The following is an 18,699-nucleotide window of genomic DNA, read 5'->3' as shown; positions in this document are numbered from 1 at the left end:
AGAATGACAGCAGATATATTTTCCTTAGAAATTAATTAAAATATTTCACAGTGCCTATATTACTCTGCCACTACCATATAAATGTTGTGCAATATATAGTACCTTCTCTGTTGTGAACCAATTTTTTAAGGTACTTGTAACTGCTGAACTACTTAACACCTTAATACTCTATGACCCTACTGAAGATTTAGCTTCCCTATTCACAAAATGCTCTCGTACTCATAAGCAGTTATCATTTTTATATTATACTCGAAGCTCAGACTCATGTCAATTCTAAGTTAGGCTACCTATGATCTCTAGTAGTACACCTGGCCCATCCACATAAATGTATAAATTGCAGTTTTGTCATCAGACTACTCTCACTGACCTGATGCTCCCTCTGGGCAAAGAGTTTTTTAAGCACAAAGAATGGTTACTATTTTCTTACCAAAGCAATACTTTAACTTACAAAGGTATCATTACTACTAGTTCTTATTACAAACAAAACAAATGTTTGATAGTTCTGTAAATGTAGGATAATGCACTAAATGTCGCTGTTAATCAGACTGGCAAAAATTTAAGTTAAAAATATCATATGTGGGCTTCCCTGGTGGCGCAGTGGTCGAGAGTCCGCCTGCCGATGCAGGGGACACGGGTTCGTGCCCCGGCCCAGGAAGATCCCACATGCTGCAGAGCGGCTGGGCCCGTGAGCCATGGCCGCTGAGCCTGTGCGTCCAGAGCCTGTGCTCCGCAACGGGAGACGCCACAACAGTGAGAGGCCCGCACACCGCAAAATAAATAAATAAATCATATGTGGTGTTGGAAAGGAATCTCATATAGTTGAAAAGCAATTTATTAGTGTCTATTTAAATTATAAATGCTCGTGCCTTTTGAGTAATTCCACTCCTCATTATCTTCTATAGAAAGGCAATTCCTCATAATGTAAAAAGGATTTTATTCTTATTACAGCTTGGAGAGAAAAAAAATTGGAACCAATCTAAAAATCCTTCAACAGTAGAATAATTAAACTAGGGTATACTACATGGTAGATAAAAAGGATATGGTGGATCTTTAGGATTTATAGTTAAATTTTAAGAATCAGATGGCAGAAAAACACATACACATACCTCAAAATTATCCACACATGACCACACACAAACACACACAACCACACATATGCAAATGCTTAGATGCTTTGAAAAAGATCTGGAAAGGATAAACTTCCAACTTTTGGGCTTCTGGTCTAGCCAAGATGGCACACTAACAAAGGCTGCCAGCTCCCTGTCCCCAAAACAATGTTGTAGTAACTACATAAGTGGGAAGAAACCAGGATTCTGAGAACTAAGTAAAAGTTGTGAAAAACCACTAAGAAAGACTGACGACTAGCTTGACTTGGTGTGTGTGGGAAGAAAGGGGCTGCATACTGAGGAGGAGGGTCGCTAGAGGAGGTTTAGTGAGAAGAAAGATTGGTACAAAGTGCTGCTGTCATTCCCTTTTTCCTTCATTAATGTGAGATCATCACTGCTTGTCCCTTAACCATAAAGATCTTGGCAACAATCTGGGCTGCAGATACTAGTACCCCAGAGTAACATCAGGGAGCATGAAGGCCCAGCTGAGGTAAAAAGTTATAGGTGACATCTGACCAGGAACCCATAACCATTCATTCCTTCACTCCCTCCCTTCTTCACTCCAGGACAGGAATACAAAACTTCCCAAAGAAACTTCTTCCTAAGGGTTTTAAAGACACAACAACCATCAGAAACACTGAACAGTAGAGTACCAGCAAACAGCAGTGGCCACGATCAATAGTGGTTCTGTGCTGCCTGAGACACCCATCCCTGGGGCTCATCTCCTCCTCTCTTCTTATATTCACAGGAACAGACTATGGCCTGATTTTAGTCCTTACGCAATACGATTTCTCACAGAATAGCTTAGTCCCACCGCTGCCACCGCCCCCCCCCCCCGCCCTGGAACATGAGTTCGTATACCAAAAGAAACAGATACTCTTATAAAGCAGAAACTAACACATCATTGTAAAGCAATTATACACCAGTAAAGATGTTAAAAAAAGAAAAAAGAAAAAAAGAAACAGATACTCGAGGAATCAATTAGTGTTTAAAAAAAAAGTGAAAAACATTAATCATACACACATACACACAAGGAATAAAGAAAGATATTAACAGTGTGAAACAAAAAAATCATTAAAAAAAAGAACCAAGTAAGACTATCAGATATGAAAAATATAATAAATCAGATAAATAGTAGGCTAAAGAACAACTTAGTGGTTGGCAGATCAGACTGAAGAACTCTCCCAGAAGAGAGTAGGAAAGAATGAAGACATAGAAAGTCTAAGAGATAAAACAAACAGAAGCAGAAGTGTTAACATCTGGAAATAACAGTTCTAGCCAGAGGGGGAAAAAATGAGAGGAAGAAAAAAATTGAAAAAGTAGTGAGCGAAATTTCCCAGCATTAAAAAGATGGAAAAGTCTGAGCATCGAATGAATAAATGAACCAATATTACTGATTTCCAAAATGAAGGAAAGAGGGATGAGTTAGTGGAACTTTTAAACTACACTGACATTTCTACTATTTTCTACCATTTTTTGTGCCATTTGTTTGTCTCATTTTCTCTCTCCTCTTTCTCTCTCAGCCTACTGGTTTCTATACTAAGCAACATGGTTCCTACAGCTAAGAGAGTACTTTCTTGAGTTTAGCAACAACAATCACAACTAGTATCTTTCCAGTGAAATCAATTTTTGGTCAATAGCTAAGTAAAGTTGCAGAAAACTTAGTCATTTTTCAATAAGAAGGAGTAAGTTAAATTTCCATTTTTTCCATTACTAAGTTCCATATCTTTTTTCTTCTACCTATCTTAAGAATTAAAAATTTTAAGATAAAAATTAATAGAAAATAAAGCCAGCCATCTCCTTGGATTCTGTATAGTCTTCAGATCTTCAGCTCATCTAAAGCCAGTTTCACACCTGTTCAAGCAAAGACAACCAAATACAATGGAAAGAATACTAAATAGAATCAAGAATCCTAGTCCCACCTCTATCATTAACCAGCCTGAGCAACTACACTGTACATTTCCACCTGGAATTTCCTTAAGCACCTTAAACTTAATGTTTCAAATCAAATTTATTACCTTCCCCACAATACTTGGCACTCTTCTCTCTGCTTTTCTAAGTCAACAGCTACACAACCACAACTTCCCTTAACCAGTGACCAATTACTGCCAATCAGTACTCTTAAATTTAAATCTCTCCTCCTTTCTATTTCTACTTAACTGCCTTTGTTCATGTTCTCATTCTGGACTACTCCAGTGGTGTTCTGACAAACCTCTATCTTTCCCTCACTTGTCCATGGCTCCACATGTTTTCCTAAATATCTTAGCCTGTGACTCCCTTACCCAAAAATATCTTAAGGGGCTCCATAGTGTCCAAGCCTTACCATGGCCTACAAGGTTCTTTACGATCATATTGTTCAATCTACTTCTCCAGCTATTTGATCAGTTACTGCATGGTAGAGTAATTGTTTAAGCTCTTTTCTCCCTACAGGACTGTAAAGGTAGGGACCCTGCCTCATTCATCTTTGTACCTTTTTGAAGGTTGTGTCTGGCATATAGTAGATACTCAGTAAATGGTTGCAGAAAGAAAGAAAAGAATGAACGATCCTCACAAATCATTTAAAAGGGCTTCAGCTTTTTTCATCTGTAGAATAAGAGAGTTGGAACAGATGGCCTAAATTCTTTTCAGCTGTAAAACTCATAACTATGGTTCTAGGTTAAAGTTACTGCAAGGCTGATCCCTGAGTAAGCTGAAGTATTAGAGTGCTTTAACTAAAAGTAGGAATATTTTTGTTATCTTTTTCCTGTATTTAGATCTAACAGAAAAAAAAATTAAGGTTAAAAAATACCTCTGAATGATAGACCATTTGCTGTGAAACTAACAATTCCTGGTTTTGTTTAGCAAGAAGAGAAAGAATTGCATCAGCATGAATTTCTTTATGGGGCATCCTAATCACTTGTCCTTCGCTGGGAGGATCATCTTCCTAAGTAAAATATAAAGACAATACAATAAAAAAACAAAAATTAATCCATCAATTACATTTTTCATAATTTATGATTAATAAAACTTAACAGTCATCATGAACATGGTCATATTAGCACTTTACAGAAAGAAGATGGACTCTATTATCATTTAGATCTCACTGCCATTCAACTATACTAAAAACCCTTTATTTTTGCCTCAAATGTAAATAACAGTATAAAATAATTGGGTTACATTTAAACTAGAGATTTACTATAAAAGCATATGAAAGTTGGACCCTTTGTCCCATGTGATTGAGTTACAATGATTCATAAACGTTTTATACAGTGTCATCAAGTTTTTGGCTCACACGGTTTCCTGCTTCATGTTGATGCAGCACACAAAGCTACGCCCCCAGTGTGGCAATGGGGGCAAAGCACCGTAGCAGTGGTGCAACCTGGATCACAGGCAGAAATGAAAAACTGCAGAAATATGCTGAGGCACCTATAGACCTTTGATTGTCCATTTGCCTTTGCGCTGACCTCCAGTACTCGCTAGGGAGCAGGTACTGAAAGCCCTAGTTGGAAGACCCAGCTTAGACTTCTTGGTGCCTCAAAATAGACCAGTCCTCAAAATGAAGGACAGTGTGGGCCACAGAGTCAGAAAACTGGATTCCCTTGTAAATACAAGGATTAACATGATTTTAAACTCCACTAATAGTATTTTTTTTTACTTAAGTATCTTACATTTAATGAAATAAAGTTTAACTCTGCAGTACAAGTCTTTATCCCCCAGGTGTACACAGATAAATACCTACTGGTACATAACTGCAAAGTTAGTCTTTTTCAAGATTGTACTTCTGCATGTGACTTTATCATGAATTTGTAGCGTATCTGATTTAGGCTTAGTAAAAATATCAAAATTAAAGTTTAGTTTCAAATGTATAAAAAGAAAGATGTTATAATTTAGTCCTGGTTCAGTTCAGCTATTTAAACAAACTTAAATGTGCTTTGGCACCATGATAAAGTTCTAAGAATGGATAAAAATGCCCTAATGACATATTAAGTAAGCCAAATGTTAATGTAATGCTTCTCTGAAAATAAAGACTTCTCCTTTATGCTTCCCCCCCATATTATTTTATAAAAGTGATTTCCACTCTCTTCAGAACAGACTCAATTACTTGTAATAAATAATTACTGTTAAAAAAGTAACTGCCCTATTAAAATCTTATCAAAACTCTCCTTCATTAATTATTTAATACTCCTACATATAGTAAAGCAAATTGTTTTAAAACATTTTATTACTTGAATATATGAATCTCCAGATTTGGCATCTTTACCCTATTGTGTCTTTAATAGTGTAAATATGCTACATGGCATCTTTTGCTTTTTGTTTGTTGGACTTGATAAACACCGGACACACACACCCAGCTGCTTGCAACTCAAGCTTTAGGATTCAGATAGCTCCTATTAGAACTCAAAATTTACAGTTTTTAGCTTAAGTTGATAGCTTAAGATGAAAGGCAAATTATCCTGTATCCATATAAAAAGAGTTGTGGATCTATCACTATATAGCTATGTGGCACAAACAAGTGATTTAACCTCATTCAACGCAAAGTAAAATGAGTAGTTACTATTTTTAACAAAGGATGAGCATCATCTTTTGGGATGCTTTTTAAAAATATACAGGTTTAGGCTTCTAACAGCCACACACATGCATGCATACCATATAACCCTCATGACCTACCGAATCAACATATCAGAGGGTGGGGGCAGGATGCAGATTTTTAAAAGCTCCACTGGTGAATTTAATATACAATCCTAGTTTACATCACTTGAATAGGCCGCTTTAAAGAAATTTCTAGGGAGTTCCCCAGTGACCTAGTGGTTAGAATTCTGGGCTTTCATTGCTATGGCCCAGGTTCAATCCCTGGTCATGGAACTGAGATCCCGCAAGCTGCGTGGCATGGCCAAAAAGAAATAAAGAAAGGAAAGAAATTTCTAGCATTATGATTGTAAGGGGATAGAAGGGCATGATGTTTCAAAAGTACACCAGTCTCTTTCTTTTTTCATCATGATCCTATATAATGATACAAATGGAAAGATAAAAATGCAACTAGACTTCTAAAACTTCCAGTCAAGGTGGAATAATAAGGACCAGATACATCCACCCCCTAAAAAATGGACAAAGTATGTGAAAAACTGCATTTCAAGACATGGAACATCAGGTAACAAAAGACAGTGATCCCTGAGAAATGAAAAATAAGTCAGAAGAACCCTATGACTGCTCCAGCTTACCATCTGTGAGTTTCCAGGCTGTGGCACAGGAGCCTAAGCTAAGAAGATGGAGCTGAAACTCCAAGGAGGCCAAGACAGCTAGAGTTCATAAGACGGACTGCTAGAAAAGTGAAAGCTGCAGAGGGAGAAAACTCTGGAAATCTGCAGAAGATCCCCTTTGAGTATTAAGTTGAGTACTACTCAGCAGATGCTTTGGAGACAATTACATGAGGCTGGAGGAATGAGCACCTGAGAAGGGATTGGATATAACACTGCCTGACGCTCACACAGGGCTTGGATAATGGTTGTTCCCACTAGCCAGGCTGGAAAACCTCATTAATGAGGCACTGGGTGGAGTACATAGAAGTGTCTTCTCTCCATAGTGGGGGATAAATAGCCCTAGATTGAGTACTATTCTGGTACTGCCTAACAAATCTTAAAAGCAAGACTCAAAAGGGTAAAACTGTCTCTAAGTACTTAACCATGTCCTGAGCAAAGCTCAAAAATATTTATAGTAATATAAAACATAGAAGGAAAAAGTCTACACAAAATTTTGGCAGATCAAATTAAACAGCTTTTCTTTTTTTTAAAATTTATTTATTTTTGGCTGCATTGGGTCTTCATTGATGAGCACAGGCTTTCTCTAGTTGCAGTGATGGGGGGCGACTCTTCGCTGCGGTGCGTGGGCTTCTTGTTGCGGTGGCTTCTCTTGTTGCGGAGCACGGGCTCTAGACACGCGGGCTTCAGTAGTTGTGGCTCACGGGCTCTAGAGTACAGGCTCAGTAATTGTGGCACGTGGGCTTAGTTGCTCCACGGCATGTGGGATCTTCCTGGACCAGGGCTCAAACCCATGTCCCCTGCATTGGCAGGTGGATTCTTAACCACTGAGCCACCAGGGAAGCCCTAAACAGCTTTCCTTAAAGATTAAGATATAACTACCATATTATCCATCCATTCTACCCCTAGATATTTGCCAGAGAGAAATGAAAGCAGCTTTATTTGTAATAGCCCCCAACTGGAAATGAACCCAAACGTCCATCAACAGGTGAACAGGCAAACTGTGGCACATCCATACAATAGAGCACTGCTCAGCAATAATAAGGAATGAACTATGATACAAATGCAAACTAATCTATAGTTACAGAAAGTAGATCAGTAGTTACTGGAAGAGGTATAGAGAATGAGAGGAATGATAAGAGATGAGAAGGAGGGATTACAAAAGGGCCTGAGGAAAGATTTGGGAGTGATGGATGATGAATATGTTCATTACATTAACTGTGGTAATGGCTTTATAGATATACACATATGTCAAAAATTATCAAATAAGTTTTTTTTTAAAGAGCAACAATAATAGCAATGCTTAGCAGAGGCTATGGATCAATGTAGATGAAAGTTGAGCACAACTATCCTTACTTGCTTAGGTTGTTTGAAAAACATGAAAAGTAAAGATTTCTATTCCTGAATAATTTTCAAAAGAAAATCCCTATTATCATTTCTGTATGGTATTTTTATATATATTATACATGTTGATATATATGTTAAGATATATATTTTTAAATGCGAATTTTCCTTCCATAAAGCTAGATAATAACTAGGAGAGTTAGTACCCTTGGGTCCTATTTCAGTATGTTTTTTAATTACTTTTTAAAATCTTTACTTATTTATTTATTTTGGCTGCACCAGGTTTTAGTTGCAGCACGTGGACTTCTTAGTTGCGGCATGCAGACTCTTAGTTGCAGCACGCATGTGGGATCTAGTTCCCTGACCCCACAGTTCCCCAGAGATCAAACCCGGGCCCCCTGTATTGGGAGCACGGAGTCTTACCCACTGGACCACCAGGGAATTCCCAGTATTTCTTTTTAAAGCCACTAAATTCAATTATTTTTTAGCATAAAGAATTATAATCACGATTAGGGAAAAATTACAAACGTATTATAAGAGAGTTGGTTTCCACAGCTAAGGTCCTGCCTGAAACACTGTAAAGGCAACATATCTAGGTGACAATGTGCCTTGAGTTAGATTTTCATTACCTAATTACATTAACTGCATTTTTCAACTACCGGAGCCACAGGGGTTAACAACAATTTTCTATTCATTCTCACAATTATGATAATGAAATGTGTAAATATGATAATGACATGTGTAAGAAACCTTAAATTCCTTCATGGATATTTTATTAAATTTTATGACTATAACTCAAATATTTGAGAAAAAACCCTGATCAGTAGCAACAAGTTCATCAAGATATTCTTCATCTCAGAATTCAATGTGGAGTCAATCACTTCTTACCATTTCGAGGGCATCATGCAGAGTACTGGAAAAGCTATCATTTAGGTTTGTCAGATACAGTCCTTCATCTCCTAAAACTAGAAATTAAAATGCAAAAATTTGGAAAAAAGAAGAAACATAAATTTAGTAAATAATCTCACCATAAAGCCATAGAATATTACACTTAAAACTTACACAATAAAAATACTGGCAAAGTTCATAAATCATAATTCACAAGCTATTCAATCTCACTAGCTCTTTGAAAAGCACATTTTATAACAAAGATGAGATTTTTGTTTCACTTACCAGCTTGTCAGAAATTAAAAAGAGCTATTAAACATCAACTGTAACCATGAAATTAAAAAGAGGCACTCCTATATACTACTGATATAATTAAAAACTGATTAAAATTAAAAACCAATTCACCTTTCTGGAGAGCATGTTGGCAATGTATTGCTATTTAATTTTATTTTTTTGGCCACGCCGTGTGGCTTGTGGGGTTTTTTAGTTCCCCAAACAGGGACTGAACCCACGCCCCTGGCAGTGAGAACATGGAGTCCTAACCACTGGACCGCCAGAGAATTCCCTATGTATTGCTATTTTAAAGGTGCATACTCTGACTCAGCAATTCCACTTCTAGGCATGTATTCTAAGGAAGTTATCAGTTATGGAAGTTCACAAAGATAAATAAATATATGTGCAAGGATGGTCAGTGGAGAGTTATGTATAGTATGAAAACACTGAAAACAATCTAAATGCCCACAACTATGGCACTGTTTTAGCAGACTACCCAGCCACTAAAAAAAAGAGGTAGGGCTATATGTATTAATATAGAAAAATGTCTATAACATATTTAAGGTTAAAAAATTCAGATTTCAAAACAATATGTATAATATGACCCTACTTAAAAGGTAAAAATATATATACATACAAATGTATTTAGGTGTCTATATATGCAAAGAAAAAAAAAGACTGGAAGGGTATACCCCAAACTTTCAACAGTGATATTATTTCTGGAGGGTGGGATTTATGAGGGAGATTTTACATTCTGAGGTTAAGGTGTAGAAAAGTTAACTTGCAGAGGCCATATTCTTTCTACTATACCCTGTTAAATCTTGAAAATTAAGTAAAAACACTTTAGACAGAAAAGTATTACTTAGGAATTATCATAAGCTAACCAGTGAAATCAACTGATGCAAAATTAACTTACTCTTACGAGCCACCTTTTGACCACAATTAAATAAAATCTCTCCTTCAGAGATGGGTCTATCTAAGGTTTCAGTTTCAGTGGCAGTAACGCTCAAGGTACTCTCCGTTGTTGATGAATCTGAACTTGGCATCTGTATGGGGGAAGGGGCCTTGGTGCCAGCAGGAAGCGGCATAAGGGGAACTGGCTCTGGAGGTGCAGGCTGAGCAGGGAAGTCCATGCTCTCAGGTTCTTCATCCTTGGCCACAGACATTACACTAAGAAGAAAGAGACATAGTTTGAATGTATTACATCGGTGAAGGCCTATATTAATTTTTATATAAAAAATAGATTCAAAAGTACTGTGTCTTCTTTAGACATATTTCTATATCAATAAATAGATATATCTATATATTTCTATAATCTGCACTACTATAATTAACCAACAAGATTTATTTTTCCAAAATCATCTTCATGCTTTAATCACAGACCATCTTGAAAGTTCTACCATCTCTAAAATAAATCTACATAGGGATATATGGTAATATAAAAGTTAACTGATCACAGTAAATGAAGATTCACACTGGGGAAAAATCTTCTATTTTATTAACAATATTATAGATATCTTTATTTTAATCTGTTTCCCCAAAAATTTTGTTTTAAAAGAAGAGAAGTGAAAGTATAAATAAATCTGGTAAAAATTTTAAAAACATAAAATTTATGAAACTTCTTCCTACTAAAGTATAGATTAGCTTGTGGTTTATCAACCTTCATTTATCATTTCTGATGTTTTCAATGGGTCACCTAAGTCAACATAAGATGAAATGTATAGTTACTAAAACTGAATATACTGTCATTTACATAGCTCTCGGGTGAAGTTCTTCTTGAAGAGAGTTGGGATTCTCTTCTTCCAGTGGCAGGTCTCCATTACTCCATGGCTTGGGAAGCTCTGGGCTTGACATCTTCAATTTATCAATAGAAGTCTCTGACAAAGTTGGGGTAAGAGCTGCTGCGGGAGGAGGTGTAGTTGCAGGGGTAGCGGTTGGAGTATTAACAAGTGTGATGGGAGGCATATTATTTCCTAAAGGTTTTTTGTAAAAGCAAAAAAAAGTCAATAAGAATTCCACAGGAAGGCAAGATATACTGTTTAACATTTTGGCATACAAATAATGGCAACAAGAATTAATAATAATAATGATGGCCATTAATGGGAAAAGCTCCAAATTAATTTAGTAAAGTACAAAAAATAACCTTGAGAAGACATCACTTTCAACATCACCATGAACTTAAAATAGTCTAAATGTCTACTAGATTATATACTTTAAAAAGTGGTAACCAACCCCTTAGTTTCTTTGTAAGAAAAAATGACTTACTAGAACCTAGTAAGCAACAGGTATGTGTATGCTAATCTATAAAGACTCTTATAAAACAAACCATGCTATTTTATTTAATAGTTGCTAAAATTAAAACTGAGTTATAGAAATAAGGTTTCTACCTTCTTCAGCAAATATTTCTTTCACGGGAAAAGCTACATCATGATCTGAAACACAGGGAGAAGAATCTGGAGTTTTTACCAACACACGCTCCTCAGGAGGTGATGAAGGTGAGAGAGGAGGAGTTGGCTGTGGGGTAGCCACTGGGGTACACACTCTTGCCTAAAATAAATAAAACAAGATAAGTGGTGCTCACAATCCCCAAATAAGTGTAATTTGAAAAATAAAATGATCTCATTCAGAGTTACATAAAATTTAAATGGATGGGGGGGGAAAATGGAGTCCTCTGTATCTTAGCTCTTGAACTTCTAGCTATTAGTTTCAAGACCGGCCTACAGAAAGCCTCCAGCAACTGAAACAGCTCCGCCTCTGAACTAGGCCCCCTTATCTAATATAGAGAGGAAGATTAAACAGACAGTTGAAGATCAAACGCAAACACAAGCTGGGTAGACCATGTAACAGAAAGAGAGTATTTTAACTAATTGACGAGATATCAAAAATCACCTTTCAGTACAAAAGAACAAAGCTTATGAAAAGCAATGGAAGGATAAGAAAAAGTAGGGGGGATAAAAGGAAGACAATGTAGAGATGGAAAGTCCTGGGGAAGAAAAAAGCACACATTTTAAAATCAGTTTGTTAAACAGGTAATTCAAACGATTCAAACTTCAAAAGGATGATGGTGAAAATTAAGTCTCCTTTCCTACCCATGTCCTATCTACTTAGTTCCTTTCCTCAGAATTATCAAATATAATCTTAAGTCATTTTTTTATGTCCAGAATACTCTTTTTCAAAATTTTTATACAATTTTTAAAGGTTACATTAGGTTTTCAGTTATTACAAAATACTGGCTATATTCCTACTTTAAAAAAATTTTATTGAAGTATAGTTGATTTACAATGTTGTGTTAGTTTCAGGTATACAGCAAAGTGATTCAGTTATATATATCCATACATATATATATATATATATATATATATATATATATATATTCTTTTTCAGATTCTTTTCCACTATAGGTTATCACAAGATATTGAATATAGTTCCCTGTGCTATCAGTAGGTCCTTGTTATTTATCTATTTTATATATAGTAGTTTATATAAGTTACTAATTTGCTAATCCCAAACTCCTAATTTATCCCTTCCCTACCTCTCCCCTAGGTAACCATAAGTTCATTTTCTATGTTTGTGAGTCTTTCTGTTTGGTAAATAAGTTCATTTGTATCATTTTTTTAGAATCCACATATAAATCCTATTGTATGATGTTAGTCTTTCTCTGTCTGCCTTAGATAATCTCTAGGTCCATCCATGTTGCTGCAAATGCCAAAATTTCATTCTTTTTTATGGCTCAGTAGTGTTCCATTGTGTGTGTGTGTGTGTATACACCACATCTTCTTTATCCATTCATCTGCTGATGGACACTTAGGTTGCTCCTATAACCTGGCAATTGTAAGTAACGCTGCTATGAACGTTGGGGTGCATGTATCTTTTCAAATTAGTGTCTTTGGTTTTTTTGGATATATACCCAGGAGTGGGATTGCTGGGTCATATGGTAATTCTATTTTTAGTTATTTGAGACTTAAGTCATTTCATATGTGTATAGATTTTCTATAGAATAAATTCCCAGAAGTGAGACTGCTTGGTTAAAGGGCTAATTGCATTCTTAATTTGAATACATATTGCCAAATTTCCCTCTATATGGTTATATTACTTTATCAATGCAATAACACCAGAAGGTATGAGAATTCCCATTTCCCAAAGGTTTCCTGAACAATGGTGTTAATCAAACTTTTAGAGTGTTACCAATTTGATCAGTAAAAATGGATTCAATGATTTTTTTTTTCTCACTATCAGTGAGACTGACCATCTTTTTGTATGTATGTGGGCCATTTGTATTTCCTTTTTGTGTGTGAACTGTCTGGACATGTCTTTTCCCCATTTTTCTATTTGTCCTTTTTTTCTCTTTCTAAAACATATTTTTATAGTGGGGTGACTGGCCTTTATTCTGTATTATGAGTTGCAAAGAGATATACAATTTAAAAATTATGAAGCATATTAGAAATTCTATAGCATATTCTTAGCTTTGTTTTTTAAGTGACAGAAATATACTATGTTTTATCCTTCTTGACAGCATAAACCTATAGCCTAAGACTGCTGTTTTCAAATATAATGCTACTGACTCATCATCATGAGAGGGTTTAAAGGTATCCTACTAGTCTTGGTAATGGGTAATAATGATAAACAATTAGTTACTGAGTATTTACCAAGTTCCAGGACCTAGATTAAGCTCTTTCATATATCATCTTATTGAATCTTCCACAAAATCTTCTATGATGGCTCACAAGATACAGTATCATAAAGATGTCAATTCTCCTCAAATTAAACCAATCAAAATTGAATTAATTCCCCCAAAAATCCCAACAAAATATTTTACAGAACTTGAAAATTAATTTTAAAACATATATCGAAGATGAAAAGGCCAAAAAAAGCCATGGCAATTTTGAAGAAAAGGAACAATATGGCAATGGGGGAGGGGAACCTGGCCTCCTTAATATTTGGAAAGCAGATTTTGGTAAAGCCGTCATCATTTAAACTCTGAGTATTTTATCTCTAGTATACAGACAAGACTAAAGTAACAGAGCTGAGAGGGTTCAAATTCAGAACTTCCCAACTCCAGAGTCCATGCTCTTAACAATTACATTTATTTCCTATTTATACTGATTTTTCTATATTTTCTCATTAAATCACCCTTATGAAAATATCTGAAATATATGGGCAGAAGACAAACCAAAGTTAATTAGCATAGAGATAACCACAACTCTGATATTGGCATGCATTACCAATGAGCTAATAAAGCATAGAACAAAAGTATGTACCAAATCTCTGGCACACTAATCACACTACACCAATTACATTACACCAATCTCCATAAAATTCAAATATGTAACTTTATGTTTATACCTCCAGTGAGTCAGTTTAAATGTTTCACTTATATAAAATGATGTTTTTACGATAGACAGGATCAGAATTGACCATGAAGTTTTAAACAATTGGTAATACAGAGTACATTCTGGTTTTGTATAATTTCTTTTTTTTTTTTTAGTTCTTTAAAATTTTCATACAATTTTTAAAGGTTACATTCCATTTACAGTTATTACAAAATATTGGCTCTACTCCCTGTGTTGTACAGTACATCCTTGAGCCTATCTTACAGCCAAAAGTTTGCACTTTCCACTGCCCCACCCCTATATTGCTCCTCCCACCCTCCACTGGTAGTGGTTTTGTATAATTTCATGTTGCATAATAAATTAGAAACTCTATTTAACATAGAGAGGCTGATTAAACAAACAATAACAAAAATGCCTGAAATATACTTTCTTTTAAAGATTAAAAATATCACTTTATATAAGAACCAAAAGCAGTACATGTAATTTTTAGCTATATCTTGAATTTTAAAAGAATTAGCTATAAGGATATTCTTGGAACAACTGGGGAAATTCAAACATAGACTCTATATTATATAGTATTAACATATCAGTGTTAAATATGGGGAGCATAATAATGGTATTTTGGTTATGTAATAAAGAATCTTGTTCTTAGGAGATACTACTGATGCTTTTAGAAGTGTCATGATATCTGCAACTTTCAAATGAGTTTTAAAGCATATATAATAAACAACATATAAAGACAGATAAAGAAAATGTGTCAAAATGTTATCAACTGGTAAATGTAGGTAAAGCTTACACAGATGTTCATTGTATCATACTTTCAACTTTCTATAGATTTTAAAGTTTTTAAAATAAAATGCTGGAGGAACTGTTATTGTAATCAAAGCCACAAGAAACCAATCTCCACCACAAACTATGATCTTATGACCCAATTTAAAATCTGTCCATTTTACTGTTCTTTAACAAAGGTATCAAAAATTCCCCAGGACTCCAAGTCATGAAGGAGAGTCACACTTACCGGCAAGTGTGTTTTGCTAATTGAAACATCCCCAGAAACACTTGTAACAACAGGACCTGGCTTCTTTGCTTCTCTGTCACCCAGCAAGATGGCAATGGTTTCAGCAAGAGCTTCATTCACAAAATGCCTAATAATGTCTGAATTCACAGGAACCCCGGCATCAACAAAAAGCTGGAGGGCACCACTGCTTGTTCCTTCCACTAAAAAATGAAAGAATTTCAGAGTAAGTGTGCAAGAAACATGCTTGCATTCTAAGCCTTAATTCTTAAAATTTTAGAGATGTGAACATATGTGTATGAGATGGTGTGAGGAGGAATAAAATGAAAATACAAAATCTACTTATTGTGACAGAGAATAAGATGGTTAACTCACATAATGAACATCCTCTCTAAACAAACTAAAAAGGGGAGGAAAACATCCAGATGAAAATTTACTTATATGGCCTCTTCCCTACCACTACAAAATTTAGTGATAAAAAGGATTTGCAGGGACTTCCTTGGTGGTCCAGTGGTTAAGATTCCATGCTCCCACTGCAAGGGGCACGGGTTCAATCCCTGGTCAGGGAACTAAAATCCTGCATGCCGCTCAGCACACCCCACCCCTGCAAAAAAAAAGATTTGTATCCACATTAAATGTTTTCATCTGAAAACAATCCACATTTCCAAGAGTAGGGCACCAGGAAAGCACACACACATGCTTTTAAAGAAAAGGGAACAGGATCTAAATACCCTCTCTATTAGACCATCTTTCCTTAAGGCTACAAAGCCTGAATTAGTCTCACTGAAACCACCACCTGACCCCTGTGAAGGACTGCTAAGAGGTCTATCACTAGCCCTGATCTGCACTAGCAGGAGAGACTGGTGGAGAATCCAAACACTCCAAAATATGCCATCGAGGTGTATGACCTAGCAATGAAGAAAAAAGCATCTGGCAGTTTGGACAGTATCCATCATAAACCAGACAAATCTTTGGAGACACTTGTTTGTTTTCCTAGACTGGTCTCCTTGTCTTGGGACTGCTGAATACCATCTCCACAACCAGAATTTTGACCAAAAGCTACAGAAGTCCGATTATCTGTTTCTCCAAGGCATATTTCATGGTCCTTTGCCTTCTCTTTAGCTTCCAGTTCTTTTTTATTCCAGTTTCACTTGGTATTTTCCATCTGTTCCTTTTTCAACAGATTTTGAAATAGTCTCAGAGCAATTATTTGGATGAACTGGTTTTGGTTTTCTTTTGGATTTGTACTCCTAGATGTCTTCTCCTGAAAAAGTATCTTCTAACATGACAAAATGATTTTATCATTAAAGAAGTACTAATCTTAAGTAAAAAAAATTTCCTCATAACTGTTGGTCATTTTATTCCTCCCTTCAAAAAATGAGAAGATGAAAGAAAACCTGGGATAGTAGCCGTGGAAGAGGCATTTGAGTTATACTAAATAGGAAGAATTAATCAAATATAAGAATAAATGGCATGGAGCCAGGACATAGGCCGTGGCTGGGTGTGGACTGAAGGAAGACCAAAGAAAACAAAGTAGAGCAAGTGATACTCCAAGGCTTTGGAAACTGGGCGCTTGGAAAATAGTGGTATAATTAACAGAAAGAGAAACAAAGGAGGAATAAAGTTGGTTAGAAAAATGAGATGCATTCTGGACACACCAAGTTTGGTATGCCAGTGGAGCATCAAGTAAAATATTCATCAACAGGCAAAACTGCAAGTTTACAGCCTAAATGTGTTAGCTTAGGGGTCATCAACTGACACGGGATAACTATCACCAAGAAGAGACTAGAAAAACAGAAAAGAAAGAGGGCAGGGGACAGAAGCTTGGGGGAAATTTTTTATTCAAGTAGAAAAAAGAAAAAAAGAAAAAAGATGAGTAAATGAGGTCCGAAAGAAATTAAAAAGATAAGGGGAAGAACAACAGAATGAATTCTAAGAAACCCAAACCAGTAGAACATTTTAATAATTAGAGGTAGTCAACAATGCCCATACTAGAGCCTTCTAGGAGAATAAGGATTTGAAGAAAGGTTATCTCTGAGAACCAAATGCTGTAAGAGAGGAATTTAATTAAGAAGAAGAAGAAAGCCAGCTCATAAAAACTAAAGAGAAAGTGAGCAATGAGAAAGTAAAGCAGTAAATACAGACTCTAATGTCTAGGATTTAGGCAGTTAAGGGGTAGTTTAAGAAGAAGGAAGAGGAGGTTATTCTGGACTGGAAAGAAGTGGGAAAAAATAGAGGTAACGATATATAGGAATGTTAAAAAAAAAAGAGCTAGAAAGCTGGAGAACTTATACCATCCAATTTCAAGACTTATTTTTAAATTACAATAATCAAGAAGTGCGGTATTGATGTAAAGACAGACTTGTAGATCAATGGGACCAAACAGCAGGTCCAGAAACAGATCCAAACATATATAATAGCCAGAAGATTTCCAACAAAGGTGTCAAGGCAATTCAGCAGGAGAAAGGATAATCTTTTCAACAAATAATGCTAGAAAAATTGGATATCCATACACACAAAAAAAATCTTGATCTTTACTTCACACCACATATAAAAATTAACTCAAAACATACCATAGACCTAAATTTATAATCTAAAACCATAAGGCTTCTAGAAGAAAACATAGGAGAAAATCTTAATGATGTTGGGCAAAGATTTCTTAAACCCCAAAAATCACAAGCTATAAAAGAAAAATTGATAAATTAAACTTCATCAAAATTAATCTTTGGCCTTCAAAAGACAATGCCGAGAAAGCAAAAGGTAAGATAAAAACTAGGATAACACATCTGCAGAACATATGCAATAAAGGACTTGTATCCAGAATGAAGAACTCAATAATAGTAAGACACAGACCCCAGTTAAAAACTGAGCAAAAGAGTTTTAAAGATAATTCATCAAAGTAAATATAAAATTGGCAAATAAGCATATGAAAAATTGTACAACATCATTAGTTACTGGGGAAATGCAAATAAAACCCACAATGAGATATCTCCACATGCTTAGTGAATGGCTATAATTAAAAACATTGACAACAAGCATTAGTAAGGATGTGGAGCAGCTGGAACTCTCATTCACTGATGGATGGAATGCAAAATAGAACAGCCACTTTGGAAACATTTAGCAGTTTCCTATAAAGTTAGATATCTACTTACCATATGACCAAGAGAAATTAAAAGATGTGTATAAAAGATTTGTTTGCAAATATACATAGCACAGCTGTATTTATAATAGCCAAAAACTAAGACTACAAATGTCCATCAACTGGTAAGTGGATTAACAAATTATGGTACATACATGGTGTGTAATATTTATTACTATATGCAACAACATGACTGCCAAAGCATTATGCTAAATAAAAGAAGTCAGACACAAAAGACTAAATACTGTATGATTACATATATATGAAATTCTAGAAAAGGCAAAATTCAATGATAGAAAGTAGATCAGTGGTTGTTAGGGTCTAGTAGGCATGGGAGGGGGTTAGGGATTGACTGCAAAGTGGCATGAGG

General features: G+C 35.5%; 1 protein-coding gene across 11 annotated transcripts in view; it reads right to left on the bottom strand.

Moving 5' to 3' along the window:
* Nucleotides 1–18,699, bottom strand: part of KIAA0586 — a 113,444-nt gene that overhangs the window by 49,387 nt on the left and 45,358 nt on the right. For all 11 annotated transcript variants that reach the window (XM_081230268.1, XM_081230265.1, XM_081230272.1 and 8 more), the window contains 6 exons: nt 15,194–15,393; nt 11,233–11,392; nt 10,599–10,818; nt 9,762–10,015; nt 8,573–8,649; nt 3,895–4,029 (listed from right to left, as the gene is read on the bottom strand). In XM_081230268.1, the coding sequence (XP_081086394.1) occupies nt 3,895–4,029; nt 8,573–8,649; nt 9,762–10,015; nt 10,599–10,818; nt 11,233–11,392; nt 15,194–15,393 (1,046 nt within the window). The remainder of the gene's footprint in view (nt 1–3,894; nt 4,030–8,572; nt 8,650–9,761; nt 10,016–10,598; nt 10,819–11,232; nt 11,393–15,193; nt 15,394–18,699) is intronic.

This window comes from Mesoplodon bidens, assembly GCF_964165515.1.
Source record: "Mesoplodon bidens genome assembly, chromosome: 3".
Classification (NCBI taxonomy): Eukaryota; Metazoa; Chordata; class Mammalia; order Artiodactyla; family Ziphiidae; genus Mesoplodon; species Mesoplodon bidens.
The sequence above is the reverse complement of the archived record's forward strand: the minus strand, read 5'-3'. Positions and strand labels throughout refer to the sequence as shown.